Here is an 18,709-nt window from a genome sequence, read left to right as displayed (position 1 = left end):
CATTTTAATGCACATTTCATCCACTTTTTAAGTAGCAAATATTTTTTTCAATGATCATAGCAAAGTTTCTAATGCAATCTGTATCCGTCATTTAGAAATGCACACAAATCTTTTGTATTGTACGGAAACTTTTTTTAATGTACAAAAATTGTTTTAAATACAAATTTATTCTATATAATTGACCTTTAAATAGTCCCCAAATGAAATATTTGCGTCCATTACACATCACAATCGGAGCATGAAATAATTTTTTTTTCTATTCTGTGCGACATACACACAGGTTTTTGACAGGTATGGCAAATTAATCGAGTTCTTTTTACTATTGAATGAGGGCAGAATCTGCAGTTTCTCGTTTGCACTCTAGAAATGGTAGATGTACTCTCCGATACGCCTTCTTGCGGAATGTTAGTGGAATGCGCTTCTGGTGACTGCCGATGATACTGCGATATAACCATGTCAATAGAATCTTGCTGTTGCTTATGGAACTTTACCATACTTTTTTTCCTCCTTACAATATTGGACATGGCTAATTCCAAACTAAGCTCTCTAATAAAACATTTTCGGCGACGTCTGTCATTCGCCTTCCATTCTGGATATTTCTGCGTCCATAACAAATATGCATTTAGCGCAGCTATATCCAGCATCTCCATAAATATTCTAAAAGGCCATCTCCTCGTTGACCTTACACAAGAGTATTCACTCGTCATTTTACCGCCGGTATCTACTGCGCCTTTTGTTTTATTGTAATGCATTATTATTTTCGGCTTCGTTTCTTCATCGCCACTCACTTCACTGTCATGAAATTGTGTAGACAACAGCAAAACCGCTCTATTTTCCTTTGACACATACGAAACTAATGTCTTGGTTGATGTGAAACCAAACAAGCTACTATGTAAAGGTCTATGTTTCGATGGTAGAAATTCTTTGGGAATTTCCCGTTTATTCTTACGTAGGGTACCAGTAAGAGTTAACCCTTTGTCTAGAAGGCTATCAGCCAATGGCATCGAGGTAAAAAAGTTGTCGGTTGTTACACCTCTATTGGTGCCATAGTGCGGTTGAACCAAATCCATCACTACACGATTCCTTTGATTTATTTCTCGACAATTATTTACCATGCCTGTATAAACCTGGACATTCAATATATATGCTGTTGAAGAGTCGGCCGATACCCACATTTTTATCCCATATCTACCCAGTTTCGACTTCACATACACGCGGAATGGGCAATTGCCTCTATAGGTAGCCAAACGTTCATCCACAGTAATGTTGCAACTTGGAGAATAATTACGTTTACACTGATCTACAAATTGATTGAAAACTGTCCTGATAGGTTCTAATTTATCAGACGACGCGTTTTTTCTCTCTTGTCTGGTTTCTTTGTCGTCAAAACGAATTCGACTGAATATTGTGATGAACCTATCCCGAGGCATAGATGCCGTGAAAAATGGCCGGCAAAAAGCACTGTCATTGGTCCACAATTCATTAAGACTCAATTTTGTCGTTATACTTCCGCCAGACGCGAGCATTATTCCAACAAATGCAAACATCTCCTCTGCCAATATCGGCTCGATCCTAGTCGTGGATGTACGATCTAACTGACGATTCGTTTGTTCGCAGATTTCTCTCACCATATTGGAATTTATAAATAAACAGAACATTTCTCCAATAGTATTCACAGTAGTACTGTCATTTATAAGTCCTGCATTTTCGGTGACAATATTGCACTGTCTACGTCTTGCGGATGTTGGTGGTAATGAATTCCATTGAACTCCTTGATTCGATGTATACATTTCTTCTTCAGCTTCATTTTCACTGGCTTCTAATTCCGAATCTGAATCTTCCATTTCTTCAATAAAATCTTCCGTATCAGTTAAATTATCGTTTATTTCGAAATCGAGATCGCTATCATATTCCTCTTCATTCATCATATTTCTTTCAGCCATGTTTTTTGTCTAAAATTAGAACGGTCTTTGAAAATATATAAATATAATACACAAAGTAGCATAGCAACATGAAAACAATTATTACCGTAAATAATAATCGCGAATTGCAAATGAACTGCCGATCACACTGTACACGATCTTAAAACTGAATGACAAAAGAAATGGCACAACACACTCTTACATTTAAATTTATGCCCGATTCTTTGATAAAATATTTTTTTATGTTGCCTCGGATAAATACATGCATATTATAAAAACTTTATCTAATACATTAATGTATTACTGAGGAATACCCAAAATATGAACTCTGTATTTAGTATATTTACAGAGACATTCACATAATTAGAGTAAATGTCGACCGTGTTTACATCACCGGCAGGGCCAGCTCAAAGGTGCAGCAGACCGCGAGGCGCCCCCATTTTTCTTTTTTCTGATTATTAACCCTTTGAATGCTGACCAACGCCCATCGGTGTTGACAAGTTCATGGACTTGAAAAACGCTGATAGGCGTTGTGTATTAAGCATGTGCAAAGTAAACAAGAATACTACCCGCTAAGCCTTTCCAGGTAGCATTGAAATAAAAATGCATTGAACATGTGTCGTATAATCCGTACAATTACTTTGTCTACATTTATAAAGACGCGTTTACACCGAAATGTCTGAATTTATAACCATAGCGGAATTACCCGCTGGAAATCCCTAACTGCGGAGTATTTGAGATTGTGGCTTGGCATTTAGATTGCTAGCATTACATTTGAACAACAATGAAGAAGATGGAACTAGTTAGGAAGAAATACATTCATCAATAGACTTATTTTGTTTATTTTATATCGTTGCAAGATATATTAGGGAGTCTAAACACACCTTGATAAAACTTTAAATCCTCAGCGGTAGTTATCTAGAATAGTGATCTAGGATTTGTTTGTATTAACTGTAATTTTTATACCTACTTTCTATTGGATTTCTAAATAATTCTATGCAGTTGGAAAAGTGGACGAAATTTTCAGCGTGGCAGGCTTTCAACAGAAATTACATCAGCACTCAAAGGGTTGAACTTAATTTTTCTACTCGAAGTAACAGTACTGATTGTAAAATATCATAATTTATGAGGAACGCAGGAAATTGACTGTCAAATATCAACGACTCACAAATAAAACTTGTAAAATAGCAAACTGTGATCAGTACAAATGGTAATTTTGAATTTTATTTCTTATAAAATACCGCTGAAACATACGTATGTATATACAGTCCCCGGCCAAAGTGTTAGGGACACTTCGCAAATTTCATAAATTTTACGTACACTAGTATATTATCAGAAGTGGGTTTACAAATTAAAAACAAATACAAATATTTAGTGATGCCACCTTTATTTTTTAGGCAAAGAGATACTCTCTTAGGCATACTCTCAATGCAAGCTATTATGGTTTTTTTAATATCAGGGTCTCCCTGCCACACTGAAAGGATATTTTGTTTTAAAATGAATATATTGGAACACGGGAGCTTATTAATTTTACATTTTAGGACATGCCAAACGTTCTATTGGATTCAAATCGGGAGAATTGCCTGGCCATTGAAGAAGAGGAATTTGGTGGTCAGACATCATTTTTTTTTAACAAATATGGCCGCGTGGCAGTGAGCATTATCTTGCATGAAGTGCCAATTATCACCATTATTTATTTTAACTTGCATTGAGGGTAAGAAAGTATCTCTTAATACCTTTATGTATTGTTCTTTGTTCATGGTCCCATTTATAAAATAGAGGGGACCCGGACCTTCAATGCTTATTGAGGCCCATACCATGATTAATGGGGGATGCTTCCTGGTTTTTTGTGTACACCCCTCTTTGTACCTTTCCCCCACTCTTCTCCGAACGAACTGGTGGTTCTCCGTTGTCATCCGGATCGAGGATTCATCAGAGAAATGTACCAAAAAATTAGCGAACATACTAATTATTTTTGTCAATTTAAAATAATCTCACAATAATTTTGTTAAAAATAATTAACCATCTTCCAATCATCTAAAGTGACGTTTTGATGTTGCTTGGCCCAACTCATACGTGATTTCCGCATTTTTTGGGTCAGCATTGGTTTTTTTTTGCTGGTCGCCTTGCACGAAGTCCAGCTTCAGCGAGCCGTCGTTGGACTGTTCGCTCCGAAATCTTGATCCCGTCCACTTCCATTTCTTCTCGAATGGATTTGTTTGTAACAAATCGATTCCTGGTTACCATTCCCACAATCTTTCTGTCTACACGTGAACTAAATTTCCGTTTGTCACCGGAATTTGAGCGGTTGTTTGTGGTGGGATCAATTCCGGCGGATAATTTGCTTTTAATTCTTTCCACCGAAGACTATTAAACTTTAAATCACTTTAAAAATATAGCACAATTGCAGCCGATTAAAAAATCAGGATGTCGTTGAGGAAATGACGGATGCCACATGCAAGAAACTAGAGGCATTTGTGAACAAGCAAACAAGCCCTGTACGCGGCACCTTTTTCGCGAATTTGGCAATCGAGGTTTCGACCTTAAATACAGATTTTAATATTTACTCAAGTAACCAGATATGTTAATTAACACATAAAGTATTATTTTAAACAATAAAATACATAATATATCTCGTAGTTTTGGATTAATTGTCAAATAATCATTCTTCATAATTGTATGAAGACGTGACGTCACATAAACGAGGTTTCAGTATGGTTCCACAAAAAACTAATTTTTGACTGGTATATATTCATTTTAAGCAAATTGAATAGATGGCATTCAACTCTCATTAATATATTCAACCAATTTTGAACCTTAAAACAGTTACAATAGGCGCATATAAGGCTCAAAATCCCGTGCAAAGTTCAGAAATTCTATGGAAGACAGCCGCACTGCTACAGACTTGTCGCCCAAAGCTTTCATAGAAGACGGCCACGGGCAAACGATTTGTAATCTTTTCAACATAAAACTTCAAGGACTTAAGGGAGGGGGGGTGCTGAAACCAATCTGCCTAGGGATGCCATATACCCTCGGGGCCAGGCCTGATCACCGGTAAGGACATGTAATGTAATGTATGTAATTATGGTGTGGCTCTTTATAATACATAAAAAAAACCTGAATACGTGCCCACCCCTACAATACAACGAAATGGCTCGAGGACATTCCATTGCTTCGGAATGCTTATATACACGAGGCCAATATTGGCTTGGCTTACTAGAATACCTTGACAATTGGAATCGTGTAGATGCAGCATTACGGCTCAATCAATGTTTTGTTTGGATCCGAATCAAATTTACTTACTTTGTCATTGCTCGGTGGAATAGAAATGTTGGTCGATTCATCTTTCCATATTAAGTCTTCCAGCAAAACTTCCTCCGTCTTGACATTCGAAAACTCGCCCAAACTCATCCTCGAAATTTCTTCATTCCGGACACAAGCGTTTCGAAAGCTATCGAGCAGTTCCAGGTTGTTGGCACACGAATGGCATATCATATCTGGCAGCTTGTCATCTCTCTTAACCTGCAAATGAGAAAGGGAGTGACGATCGCGAAGACTAATGAATTACTTGCGGCAATGAGTTGGGTGTAACTGACCTGCAACCGACAGCAGGTCCGAATGAGTTCCACCAAACGCAGTGGATGTGGATCGCCATAGATGGAGACGAAAGTTTCTTGTGGGGCAGAGCAAAGGCACAGTCTGCACTCCATCGCTCCTTCGGCAAGAGAAGCACAAACTTGTGGAGAGTGAGGAGTGGACAGCTGGTGGCCAGACATTTCGGCACGTGAGGCAAAGTTTTGAGGCAACTAACTACCCTAAACTAACGAAGCACTTGCAAACGGGCGATCTTTCGCAGCAGCCGATTGTTAGGGTTGCCATACGTGTTAGTTGCCATAAATACAAATTGGTAATTGGATTATTACGCACATTCCGATCGCCCAAAAGACAATTTTTGCCACGAAAATCGCGAATACGGAATATTTGGCACTCGAGTTCTCGTTCGTATGATAGTCGTCGTTAGTGTGATGGACCTTTCGGCTGCCAGATGTTCCGTTATGGAGATTTTAGTGACTTTTGGGCGAGCGCTTTGTGGGCAATAATCACCGCACCATACAAATTGACTACTTTTTACTTTATCTTTAAATACGTGTGCTCTACACGAAAATTCCAGTATGATCCTTGTATCGGTATGATATGAGAATAAAAAAAATCATTCAATTTAATAAACTGGAAGTGGGATTTTTTCCACACTACTATGTATGTAAGTGTATCGAGCTGAAAATTTATATTTGTATTCTTTATGCGCGGTTCGGTGATTACTAGTCAAACGTGAACCGGTCACAGGACAACCGATCACACGTGATCACCCGTCACACTAAAACTGGTCACACCCAAAAATTAAAAATTGATCGAATTTTTGGGTGTGACCAGTTTTTTCGTGATTAATTTTCGGGTGTGGCCAGTTTTAGTGTGACCGGTTGTCCTGTGACCGGTTCACATTTGACTACCAGGTGAATTGCTACCAGGATAACCACCGCTACGAAAATTGCTCGTACGGGTCTCCTGTTGCACGAAAATTCGTCGTACAGAAAACTGCCCAAATATTGCTCAAAACTGCCCAAAGCTCGTAAAAACCCGTTTACCTTACGCACTAATTTAGAGCTGATAAGGTTTTGGATAGAATTCGTAAGCCGGAAGTAGTAATTTTTCTTAAAACAATATTTCATTATTTTATTTTGACCTTTGAAATTACTTTATGAGTCTGCTTTATATTTTATGCTTATAATAATTGTAGTGATATTAAGTAGTAAAAAGAGGCTTGTATTTTACGCTCAAACTTGTAACGATAATGTTCTCATAGACAGCAAGTGTGAATGTTTATACGTTTGTCGATTTCTATTTTTGATACTTCTTATATTCCTCAAATACATTAATAAAGTCGTGGATTGGTCGCATTCGAATATTTTTGGTTTATTTCAATACGAGAAGAAAAATACAAACAAATTTCAATTCACACAAATAAATTTTATTTTTATTTTTACATAGATATGTACGTATATACAGTGCCGGTTTTGGGGGGGGGGCTAGGTCGGGCGGTGCCCGAGGGCGCCAAATAAGTTAGGGCGCAGCATGATGAGCCAAATGCGCTTTAAAATTAAAAATTAGAGCGCTAAAAAGCCGTACAAAATTTTAGATTATAGCGCCAGGCGAAAGTTTTTTCTAAGAAAAAATTGCCCGAGGGCGCCATTGATTGTAAGATCGGCACTGCGTATATACCAGAAAGGCCTAACAGGTAAATCCCAATGCGCCTGCCTAGAAAATTAATTACGAACAGTGCAAAATTTTTTATTACATAAATCGTTGGATTTCTAGAGGCATTTAGATTTTGAAGAACACGAAATTAACAATTAACACTTTCAATGCTGAGCCCGAATCTGTTGTTTTCGTGCCATGCTGATGTTTTATAAAATAGCTCTGTCTCACAAATGTTTTGACAGTTCTTGGAACGCGCGTCTACCTGCACCTTGCATAAAGCACGCTATACAGTACCTACATATATTTATTCATTATTTTCATAATAAAAAAACTTCTGGAAATTTTTTGTTCGTATAATAATTAGCAAATAATATAATGATATTTAAAAATAATAAAATACTTTAATTTATGTTTTAACAAATATATTTTTTAAATAAAAATTGCATAAAATGATGATAAATAACTTATATGTAATTAAAATTTTTGTCGTGATACGACCTAAAGCATGGATCTAGATACAAACCCGGCTGGTTTGTACATTCCATACAATAAAAGAGGGTGGCTTTTCCCTCCAACAATAGTGGCACCGTCTTCTTTTCGTTTTTCCCTGCTAGTCTTTGTCACAAAAACTGGGAAGATAATGGCGATGAAGATTTTGTTTTGGGGGAGGCCCTACTAATTTTTCTATTATTTGCAGCCTAAAATCTTTAGACTAAGACATTTTCTTGGTATTGTGCGTATTAATACATGTAATAAGAATTTAATAACATTGTCTGAAATAGATGTATGCCCAATTTTTTGTACCATCTTAAAGTTTTTCTCCTACATGGGTAGTAAGCTAACATGTGATCGTGGTAATCTACCCCCCCCCCCCATAAATTTATTATATTGAATTATCATATTGGATTTTTCTACAACATTGCCTCGGCGATTGGTTATCTCTGTAGACACCCCATTAAATTACGAGGAAATCTTCAAAATCTCTCAACGATCTTTCCATTTGGTAATGCATATTCGTAGGCCAACGCAGTCGGGGCAGGCGGAAAACATCATGGCTAAAGAATCTTCGGCAGTGGTACGGCCTCAGCACCCGAGCACTATTCCGAGCAGCCATTGATAAAGTACGAATGGGACATCTAGTTGCCGACTTTCTAGGAGGACATGGCACATGAAGAAGAAGAATGCATATTCCTTCTGGAGTATATTGCATCACAGATTCATTTTTTTATTTACAACCGCTATCGGATTATATTTCCGATTCGCCCTCAGTGTTCCAGTAACATAGGTTTTTTGTTTTAACAATGATTCCGTCAATGGAATACTGTTGTAATAGTTGTCCATAAACTTTTGGAATACTGTTATAATAGTTGTCCATAAACTTTTGGAATACTGTTGTAATGGTTGTCTATAAACTTTTGGAATACTGTTGTAATAGTTGTCCATAAACTTTTGGAATACTGTTGTAATAGTTGTCCAGCTTTTCGTGAGTCTCAGAACTCAAACGACAAACTCAAGTCTCAAACGACAGTTGAAACAGTAAATAACATTATATTAAATTTAAAATGGAGTGTATAGAGATTTTAGGCGAAAAAATGGAATGCTTCCCGCATAACTACAGCAAGTGCGTATTTTTATTTTGAACCTTTGCGGCTACAGAAATTTTGTGATCACAACAGGCGAGTCGTTAGCACCCAACGGGTTAATGAATTAATCCATAGACCCATCCATGTACATAAATTCTTATATATTGTACAATAAATCAAATTCAGATATTTGTGACCGGTCTCCGTGACGGGCCGGAATGTGAAATGCCAGAAAACGCAAATATCGAAAGATGTTAAGTCGAAAGATCAAAAAAAAGGGTGCATGGTAAACGGTACATACTCATTTAATTTGCGCAAGCAGGATACAACAGGAACAAGAGGAAAAGCCTGTTCCTCTTGTTCCTGTTGTATCCTGCTCGCGCAAATTAAGTGAGTATGTACCGTTTACCATGCACCCTTTTTTTTTGATCTTTCGATTTTTGATCTTTGCCTTCCGATATTTGCGTTTTCCGGCATTTCACTTTCCAACCCGTGAGGTAGATCCATTTGTGACATAGAGAGGGTAGGATAGTTTTTGCCAATTTGATGGAGGTACCGTTTCAATAATGAAATCTAATAAATTGCCAAACTCTGATAAGAAACGATCGACTTGGAGCAGCCACAAATATCGAAGTCTGACCAGCAGAATTAAAGATTATACTCCGAATAAAATCTTTTCAATTGCAGTTCACAGAATCGCTTTTCAAACAGGATCGAACCCAGCGACCTCTCGGTGTTTAGTATCAACGCAACCACTTGTTGGCGCAATCACATCCAGACGTTGGCGACCACCTCGTTGAATATTTGCAGCTGTGCGCATCGGTCGATAGAGTGCAGCGAGGTCACATTTTCAAGGTGTTTCTCCCGAGTGATATCTCATATGTTTTGCAAGACGACGTTTTTGAGCGAACGATTTTTGACAAAAGTCACATTTGTGTGGCTTAACTTCACTATGAATATTCTTGTGTACAATGAGGTTAGATTTGTGAGAAAACGATTTTGAGCAAATATCACATCTATGTGGTTTCACCCCAGTGTGAATTCTCATGTGCCCATTGAGAGTGAATTTAGTAGGGAATGATTTTAAACAAATATCACATTTATGTGGCTTGTCTCCGGCGTGAGACTTCAAATGCCTTGCAAGTAAAGATTTTTGAATGAATGATTTTAAGCAAACGTCACATTTGAACGGTTTCTCTTCAGAGTGGTATTTCATATGTCTCACAAGGTAATATTTTTGGAGAAATGACTTCAGACAAATGTCACATTTGTGTGGCTTCACCCCCATATGAATATTCATGTGTACGCTTAGGCCAAATTTTAGCATGAATGATTTTAAACAAATATCACATTTGAAAGGTTTTTCTTCGGAGTGGGTTAGCACATGTACCTTAAGGTACGATTTTTGAGAGAATGACTTTAGACAAACGTTACACTTGTGTGGCTTAACCCCATTGTGAATATTCATATGTACACCGAGGTTAAATTTTTTAGTAAATGATTTTAAACAAATGTCACATTTAAGCGGGTTTACCCCACTATGGATACTCATATGCCGACTAAGTTCAGATTTTGAATTGAAAGATTTTAAACAAGTATCACATTTGTGTCGTTTTATCACAATTTCAATAGTATCCTCTATTACTGATATATTATTGTCTGGAGTGATTTTTCCTCTTGGTATCTACAAAATAAACAAAACATGTATATCATTTTATAGATGAATTTTACCGGGTTGACATGATACAGCTGCACTCGAATGATACTCTTAACGCGGCAGCAGATGATTCAAGCGTACTCGCTGACATTTGAGCCGAGTCTACACGGACCATGATTATACTAGGATGCGTATAGAATATGCCAAAGAATACTGTCCGTACTTGCAGGACACCTGCTGCTACCGGTTCGTGCTGGATAGGTATGAATAAACCTTATAATAGACATAGTTCGGGAGTTCGATTAATTTCTAAGTCTTTTATCAACGCATATACCTTGCAGTACTAGATCTGCATCATATATAATTTACCTGCATCTCGTATCGTGTCAACTTGGTGTTATATATCCTTATGATTTAATCAATGTTATGCTTGGATCCGAATCTCGTTTACTTACCACTTCATTATTTGGTGAATTGGAAATGTTGGGTGGCAAATTAGCATTCGTCTCGTCTTCCCATATTAAATCTTCCAGCAATACTTCCTCCGGCTTGACATTTGAAGATCTCACCCTCGAACTTTCTTCACTCCGAAGACAAGTGTTTCGAAAGCTATCGAGCAATTCCAGATTGTCGACGCACGAACGGCATATCATGTCTGGTAGACGGTCACCTTTCCTAACCTGCAAATGAGACAATGATAATAATGATTAGGAGGATTAACCAGTTAGCAAGAGCAGTGTGCAAGTGTAACGTACCCGCAGCTGACAGCACGTCCAAATGCGTTGCACCAAACGTGCTGGATGAGAATCGTCATGGATGGAGACGAAAGCCTCTGCTGGGGCAGAGAACAGGCAAAGTCTGCACTCCATCACTAATTGGACAGAAAAAGCACAAACCTCTAAAGAATGGAGGGTAGACAATGGACGTTTAGACATAGAGTACATAGAAATAGAGTTGCTCGTTGGGGTCTTCGATACACTTCGATAAAGGAGCATCGAGGCGAACCAACACAAGTTTAATGGAAACTAACGTTTGACATTTCGCACAGACCTTACGAGCATCATATTCCCGAAACCCATGTGAGAATTACGACTCATATACACCTCTCACTCGTGCACATAGTGAGAGAGTGAGATGCATTATGTATTTTAAACCGAGGACGCGCTCCAGGCATTACGTATACGGCCATCTCTTTCACAGACCGTTCGTTCACCGAGAGCTCGTTTACTGACGCAGCGCTCTAGGCATTACGTATGCGGCCATCTCTTTCACAGACCGTTCGTTCACCGATATAAAATAAGTCGTTCGCGGAAATCGAATATTTTTTTTCATAATTTAAGTATTACATCCTGTACGATTCGCAGAGGCAATTCTCGAAAAAATTTGCGAAAGATTTGTAAAGAGACTAAATTTTAATGCGAATTAAAAATTTACATACATCTTAGCTAAAACACATTTTTTTTCTTTTTCAATATTTGAAATTCGTTATAAAGATCTCTTTTGAAATCGCTAATTGTGTACATTATATAAATACGAAAGCAGGGTTTGTCAACTAAAGCCGCAAAAATTTATTTTTAAGCAGGGTTTCTAAACCGGGCAGCAATTTTTTTTTTTCAAATAGTTTTTTAGCTATCCAAACTTTTACGTATGCAGGGTTTTTAAACTAAGGTTCGCCAATCGTCATTATGAACTTTGATTTTGATAAAAAATTGGGGGAATGCGCGGAGCGGCCGGCAGAGGCGCATAGCTTGCTTTTGCCCCACACCTACTGGCACGCAAACATACAAATGACAGCGTTCGCTATATCTTGTTTTCAAGGCCACTGACAACCTAACGAATTGACGAATTGACGACCTGTATTGGCGAAACATTGGTGGGGCCATATTGTCGGCCACGGATTTACAACAATTCATTATATCCTATGACACATCCAGCATTATGGAATCCCAACGATACTAATTATTTAAATAAGTAAAAAAAAAATAATACTTAGATGTTCTACATATTAGATGATCTACATATTAGATGTTCTATATATTAGATGTTCTACATATTACATATTATCGTTAAGCTTCTGCTTAGCGTCAAGAAGGCGCCGGGTTCGATCCCTGGGATCGAGCCTCGAATGAAAATAATTTTTTCAGAGTATGCTGTTGGTCAGAACTGGATTTGTGACTCCAGGTTGATCGTTTCCTTATCAGAGTTGGACATGTAGGCGGGGTACATGTTTGTTGACCGTATCCCGGCCTAACGAAACACTGTTGTGTTAGTTTTATAAAGTTTTATTGTTTGCCTATGGTTGTACAAAGGTATGGTATTTGTGGGCAAAAGTATGTCGTTCAGCGGTCTCTGGATATGGTAGAGTGTCGCTGGCTCGGCATTCAGCTATGTTCAGAAGGTCTCTGGATGCGGCAGTGTGTTGCTGGCTCGTTGTTCGGCTATGTTCGGAAGGTCTCTGGATACGGCAGTGTGTTGCTGGCTCGTCCGGCTGGTTGATCTTCCAAGTCCGCGTAGTGTAGTGGTGGCTGGTCAGGAGCTGTATGTTGACTGGTCTGCTGCTGTGTGTCGACGCTTGCTGCTGTGGGTCGACTGGCGTTGTTTGGGTTGTACCTCCTTTTATAGTGTTTCTGGAGTCACCTGATCGATGGTGGGGTTGTTGATGCGTACGAGAGGAATTTGCTTTTGTCGAGGCGTAGAATTTTCTGGAATGCTTGATGGAAGTGGTTGTTGATGCGTAAGCGCATGTGGTTGTTGATGCGTACGAGAGGAATTTGCTTTTGTCGAGGCGTAGAATTTTCTGGAATGATTGGCGCCGTTCCGCTCGATGTAGTTTAATGGTGGCGGCGTGTTTCGACCGTTTTGGTTCCACTCGACTGGTAGGGGCGTTCCGCTTGAGTTTAATATAATGGTTGCAGGTGTGCGACGTCTGGTTTTCGGGAATGTTTGTTTACGTGTGTGAGTTCCGCAAGGAATGTGGTTTGTTGTTGCGGAATATTCTCGAATGTTTCGATGACGATGACTATGACGAGATTCCTACAGACAATTTTCTCTGATTTCATTGTTGAAACGGTTCCCGGAAAAAAAATTGGCTAAAATCCTTCCTACCTACTATGTCACCACTATTTGAAGTTTGATTGATGTACAATAAAATTTATGTACAATTCGTAGATGTCTCGTTAATTTGCGTGTTTTTCAGTGTCTCGTAATTCAACGACTTGTAATAAAAATGCTGCATTTGTATTTGTAATTGGCCAGGAAGGCGCATTGGGATTTACCTGTAAGGCCTTCCTGATATATACATATGTAAAAAAATAAAAAAAATAAAATTACGAAGCTGCAAGGAAATCAAGCCGAAAGCGACGACAGAAGATATAAAAAATAAAATAAACAGCTTACGCAGCAATTACAGATCGATTATAATTATTACAAAGTTGTATTAATTTATTTGAACTCTTAAAACACATACTTTATCTGAACTTTGTTAATTTTAAGCTTTTTGTTTTTATTGAACTGGTTAGCGAATTTATACATATAATACCGAACCATAATATGGTTGGGTGATTACTAGTCAAATGTGAACCTGTCACAGGACACCTGGTCGCTCTAGATCGGTCACTCGTGATCATCCGTCACGCTAAAACTGGTCACGAGAAAACTAGTCTCACGCTAAAACTGGTCACGAGAAAACTGGTCACACACTAAAACTGGTCACACGCTAAAACTGGTCACGAGAAAACTGGTCACACCCAAAAATTTAAAATTGGTCACACAAACAAAAATATTCTCAAATACTTTTTATTTACGAAATTTTTATTATTATCGACTAGACATATGTTCGAGCCAAAGACCCTCGTGGCCGTGGCCGTGGCCGTTGTTTGTGGTCTTCGCGGGCATCTCATCAGTCAGCTCATCTGACGCTCTCTAGCCTCTAGCCTCTAGAGAAGGTTGGCAATCGCTTTTGCGTTCATTTCACTTTGACAGTTCGAATGTCAAATCAAAGTTTAATCTTAATTCACCGCGTTAAATGAACCGCAGGAGGTCTATGAAAACACTGATTGTGTACTAACACTAAGAGGATCCTTTATTTATGTTCACTTGTTACAATAGTAATTATATGTAAAAAAAGCCTCGGAGCCAATGGGACGTTGCCAGAGATTCATTCTGCATGTTTGTACAAGAGCGATGATTATGCCATCGTCTTCATATTTAATATGGACGGTATCTTAAAGTGAATTCGTCATTTTATAATCAACTTGTTACATCTCATCTACATAAATAAATCGTCGGTAACATTATTTGTTTATCTTTGTTACATTGTATAACATTTTCTATATGTCATCTATATATTATAATATATTTTCAATTGTAAATAGGTTTTTGAGCTCTTTTTCCTATTATGCTGTGCATTAAAATTAGAATAATATAATACTATGATTACTAACCAAATAAAATAAAATTGTAAAATAGAAAATGATCAGTAGATCAGTAGCTGTTCAAATAGATATAATATGTATTGTGAACATAATTTCGTAATAATAAAAAGCATTTAAAAATCACACCAAATAGTATTTGAGAATATTTTTGTTTGTGTGACCAATTTTAAATTTTTGGGTGTGACCAGCTTTAGCGTTTACCCATAATATATATGGCAGCCCCCCAGGTACTGGTCTTAACCAAGGTGCTAAGGCCGTAAATGAGGTATATATCGCGGGTGCAAACGCTCTCATGCGTACGATTCACGCTATTCACTAGACCTAGTAAATATCGTTCGTGGATATCCTGTGTGTGGACGCGGTTCGGTGATTACTGGTCACAAAGTCACTAAAATCTCTATAACGGAACATCTGGCAGCCGAAAAGTCCATCATACTAACGAGAACTTGAGTGCCAAATAGTGCGTATTCTCGATTTTCATGGCAAAAATTGTCTTTGTGACCACCCCAATGTGACGAATAGTCCAATTACCGTGGACGCGGCCATTCTAGTGGCGCGCTGTCAGTCATTTGACATGCCAACGGCCAAAGTGGAAATCGGGCATTTCACCTCTCATACCGATTGGGAGAAAGATTATTTTGCTGTCACTACTCTACATAGTGCGTGTTCATTTTCATAGACCTCAACATGACCAACTTTCCTGACAAATATAGGTATAAGGTAGATTCGATCTCAGACGATGGTTTGTCGGTGAAACTCTTTGCTGGAATCCACGACATTGACAATTGTGTCGAATGGGTTTCTTTGTATGCGCAACTGACGAACTCGAGGTGGATTGTATCCCAGTCGAGAGACGATGGCGGAAAATACGTTTGCAGGTAAGTTCCTATCATCTATGCCTATACAAATGTTAGCGTTACTTATTTATGCCTTTTTTTGAAGAAAAAAATGTTTTTCGTACAGAAAACTTTATAGATGCCAATTCAGCAGTACAAATAAAAAGTTGAAAAAAAGAAATTTTGACTGTTTAGCGTCTATTAGCATTATAGTGAAATTTACTAATAAATATACTAGATATCGATACCAACACGTCAAGGTAAAAAATACATAATATTTAATACTTTTATTTCAAAAAAATTAATTAATTTACTTTTACTTTTGTTTATTTTAGGAAAATTTGCCTGCCATAATAACCATTAATTTACAACATTCCCATGATACTGAGAGTGCCAAAGCTCTTACTTCGTTAGCTCCGTCTTCGGAGACATTTGATAGATTTCAATTTTATTTTCACAGCCAAATGAGTGTGGCGGAAGCAATTCGACGGAATGCTGCATTTCTTAAAGAAGAATTTGGGGATGTTAATAAATTAATGGTCAACGCAAACTACAATCCAAAACCAAGGACGGTCGCCTATTGGCATGAAAAGTGGAGAAAAAAACATTTGAGCGATACAACTGCTTCTGGGATGATCAAGGTAATACAATTTAATGCAATGAACATGATATAAGGTTGTAAACATAATAAATTTTGTCAAATCCTCACTGAACAGTACTGCTAATATTTTATCATATTAAATTTTATCCCAACTGAGAATTACAATTTTTAGCACTACTGACGAAAAGAAGCCTAATTTTTTTTAACTTTTACTTTTTTTTTGTTTATTTTAGGAAAATTTGCCTGCCATAATAACCATTAATTTACAACATTCCCATGATACTGAGAGTGGCAAAGCTCTTACTTCGTTAGCTCCGTCTTCTGACACATTTGATAGATTTCAATTTTATTTTCAAAGCCAAATGAGTGTGGCGGAAGCAATTCGGCGGAATGCTGCATTTCTTAAAGAACAATTTGGGGATGTTGATAAATTAATGGTCAACGCAGACTACAATCCAAAACCAAGGAAGGTCGCCTATTGGCATGAAAAGTGGAGAAAAAAACATTTGAGCGATACAACTGCAGTATTACCGTCGGGCGACAAGGCTGATACTACGGAGTTTTATAATGCGTTTGAAAACAATCCTAATTCAGAACATCTTTCATTTTCATCATCCACTACCAATCAACAGCTTTTGTCTTCAAGTGTTTTTGTCGAACTGCTTCCTTGCACTTCAGAATGTATTCACAATATTAATGCACCTGTACGAGATGATCAGGAAATTTTGAATTCGGACCGTGAAACGATTGATAAATTAATTAAAAACTTACCAATATATCATTTTAAAAAACTTGTAACTGAAATTGAAAAATGCAAAAATCCATCAGATTACATAGCAATAGTAGATGCAATTTCAGAAAGAAAACTAATTAGAAAGCATTACAGAGCCCCAATAAACGTTCAACCGACAGCAGTTGCCAGGAGGCGATCTGGCGTTACTAAAGGTAACAAAAGATTAATTTCTGGACGCCCCGTATTGGTGGGTGTTCAAAAGAAAAAAAAAGACGACGAAATTTGTCCGGGAAGATTACTGTGAAAAAAAAACGGAAACGGGAAAAACGAGAATGAGTGTCATTGCAACGCAATAATTTCACATGTGTTCGCTGCCTGCGTTTTTCCGACAAATGGGAACAGGAACGGGAATTGCATGCGTTATTATGGCATTGCAACGCATGCCGGGGTTCAGCTAGTATTAGATATATGTTTCAATATTTCCGGTCGCACCTAGGGAACGAAACACTACTCATTCTAACACGTGTTCACCACCGTTCTCGAGCCTGTTTGTGGTTGAGAAGCGAAGGATTACTCCATCTAAGGCTACTAGGACGACCTCAGACACACCGGCCAACACCAGTCCCCATTGCTATCCCTTTAGCTAAACGAAACCTTGAAAGTGTTACATACTTGTTAAATAACAAAATTTATATGTGGTATTGTATATTATATAGAGCATATTTAATTTATGTATTTAATAATACTTTTTCTTACTAATGTTATTCTCGTATTCCATTCTTTCTCGTGGTCCTCACTGAACAGTACTGCTAATCAGTGGCGGATTATCGAACAGCAAAATTGGCGCATATCTGTGGCCTCCAAATCGTTCTGAGAAAAATTATAATTCGGAACTTCCTATGCATTTTGCCATAAAATATTGGAGCTTACGACTACTTTTTTATGTAAAGTACAAAGCTCTGCGATAATTGCTCTCGCCGTCGTCGATTGTTTGGCCTTTCTAGATAAATTTCACTGCTACAAAAGAATTCGCTAACTAATTACATTAAAAATGGCGGAATATCGGAACATCTTGAAGAACAGTCTTCTGAAAGGATCGAAAAGCAGCCCTGTAGAAGAACTGATGAAGATCCCTTTGGAAAAATTAATGAGCAGCATCATACAACGTCTGAAGAACAGACTCCTAAAAGGACTGAAGAACAATTTTCTGAAAAAGAAAATGAGGAAGAAAGTAAAGGTGAAAATGATACTGTAATGGCTCCCAATGAGTATGGATTTAGCATTGTGGCCAGAATACCAATTTAAAATGTTTTCCTTTTTTTCTTGATTGTTTATATATTTGTATAATATATATTTTTTGTTTGTATAAGTTTGTAAATATTATATATTTATATTATTTAATAAACAATTGTAAATACAAAATAACACAAGTTTTTTTATAATATACATACCTACGATTCACAATTGAAAAAAAAGTCACTTTATGATTAGTGGGGGGGGCTTAAAATTACGTTGCGCTTGTGGCCTCCGAAACGTTTAATCCGCCAATGCTGCTAATATTGTATTATATTAAATTTTATCCCATCAGAATTACAATAAGTCATATGTGAATTGTATTATTTGAATTTTTGTTAGTTCACTTTATATTAGTTTTTCTTAATTGGAAAAAAAATTCTTGTAAATTAAAT

At 37.5% G+C, this 18,709-nt stretch overlaps 2 protein-coding genes across 2 annotated transcripts; one reads left to right on the top strand and one right to left on the bottom strand.

Annotated features, from left to right (window-relative positions):
- Positions 1–9,203: 9,203 nt before the first annotated feature.
- On the bottom strand, positions 9,204–11,652 carry LOC143913551 (uncharacterized). The gene is made up of 3 exons (XM_077433418.1): positions 11,174–11,652; positions 10,874–11,098; positions 9,204–10,445 (listed from the first exon to the last, which is right to left on the bottom strand). Exons 1-3 carry the CDS (start codon positions 11,411–11,413, stop codon positions 9,612–9,614), a joined length of 1,299 nt encoding a protein of 432 aa, XP_077289544.1. The 5' UTR covers positions 11,414–11,652; the 3' UTR covers positions 9,204–9,611.
- Positions 11,653–14,960: 3,308 nt separating this feature from the next.
- Positions 14,961–18,231, top strand: LOC143913534 (uncharacterized). The gene is made up of 4 exons (XM_077433393.1): positions 14,961–15,729; positions 15,815–15,947; positions 16,023–16,328; positions 16,522–18,231. The coding sequence occupies exons 1-4, from the start codon at positions 15,539–15,541 to the stop codon at positions 17,323–17,325; spliced, it is 1,434 nt and encodes a 477-aa protein (XP_077289519.1). The 5' UTR covers positions 14,961–15,538; the 3' UTR covers positions 17,326–18,231.
- Positions 18,232–18,709: the final 478 nt, after the last annotated feature.

This window comes from Arctopsyche grandis, chromosome 6, assembly GCF_051622035.1.
Source record: "Arctopsyche grandis isolate Sample6627 chromosome 6, ASM5162203v2, whole genome shotgun sequence".
Taxonomy (NCBI): Eukaryota; Metazoa; Arthropoda; class Insecta; order Trichoptera; family Hydropsychidae; genus Arctopsyche; species Arctopsyche grandis.
This window is presented reverse-complemented; position numbering and strand designations above follow the sequence as displayed.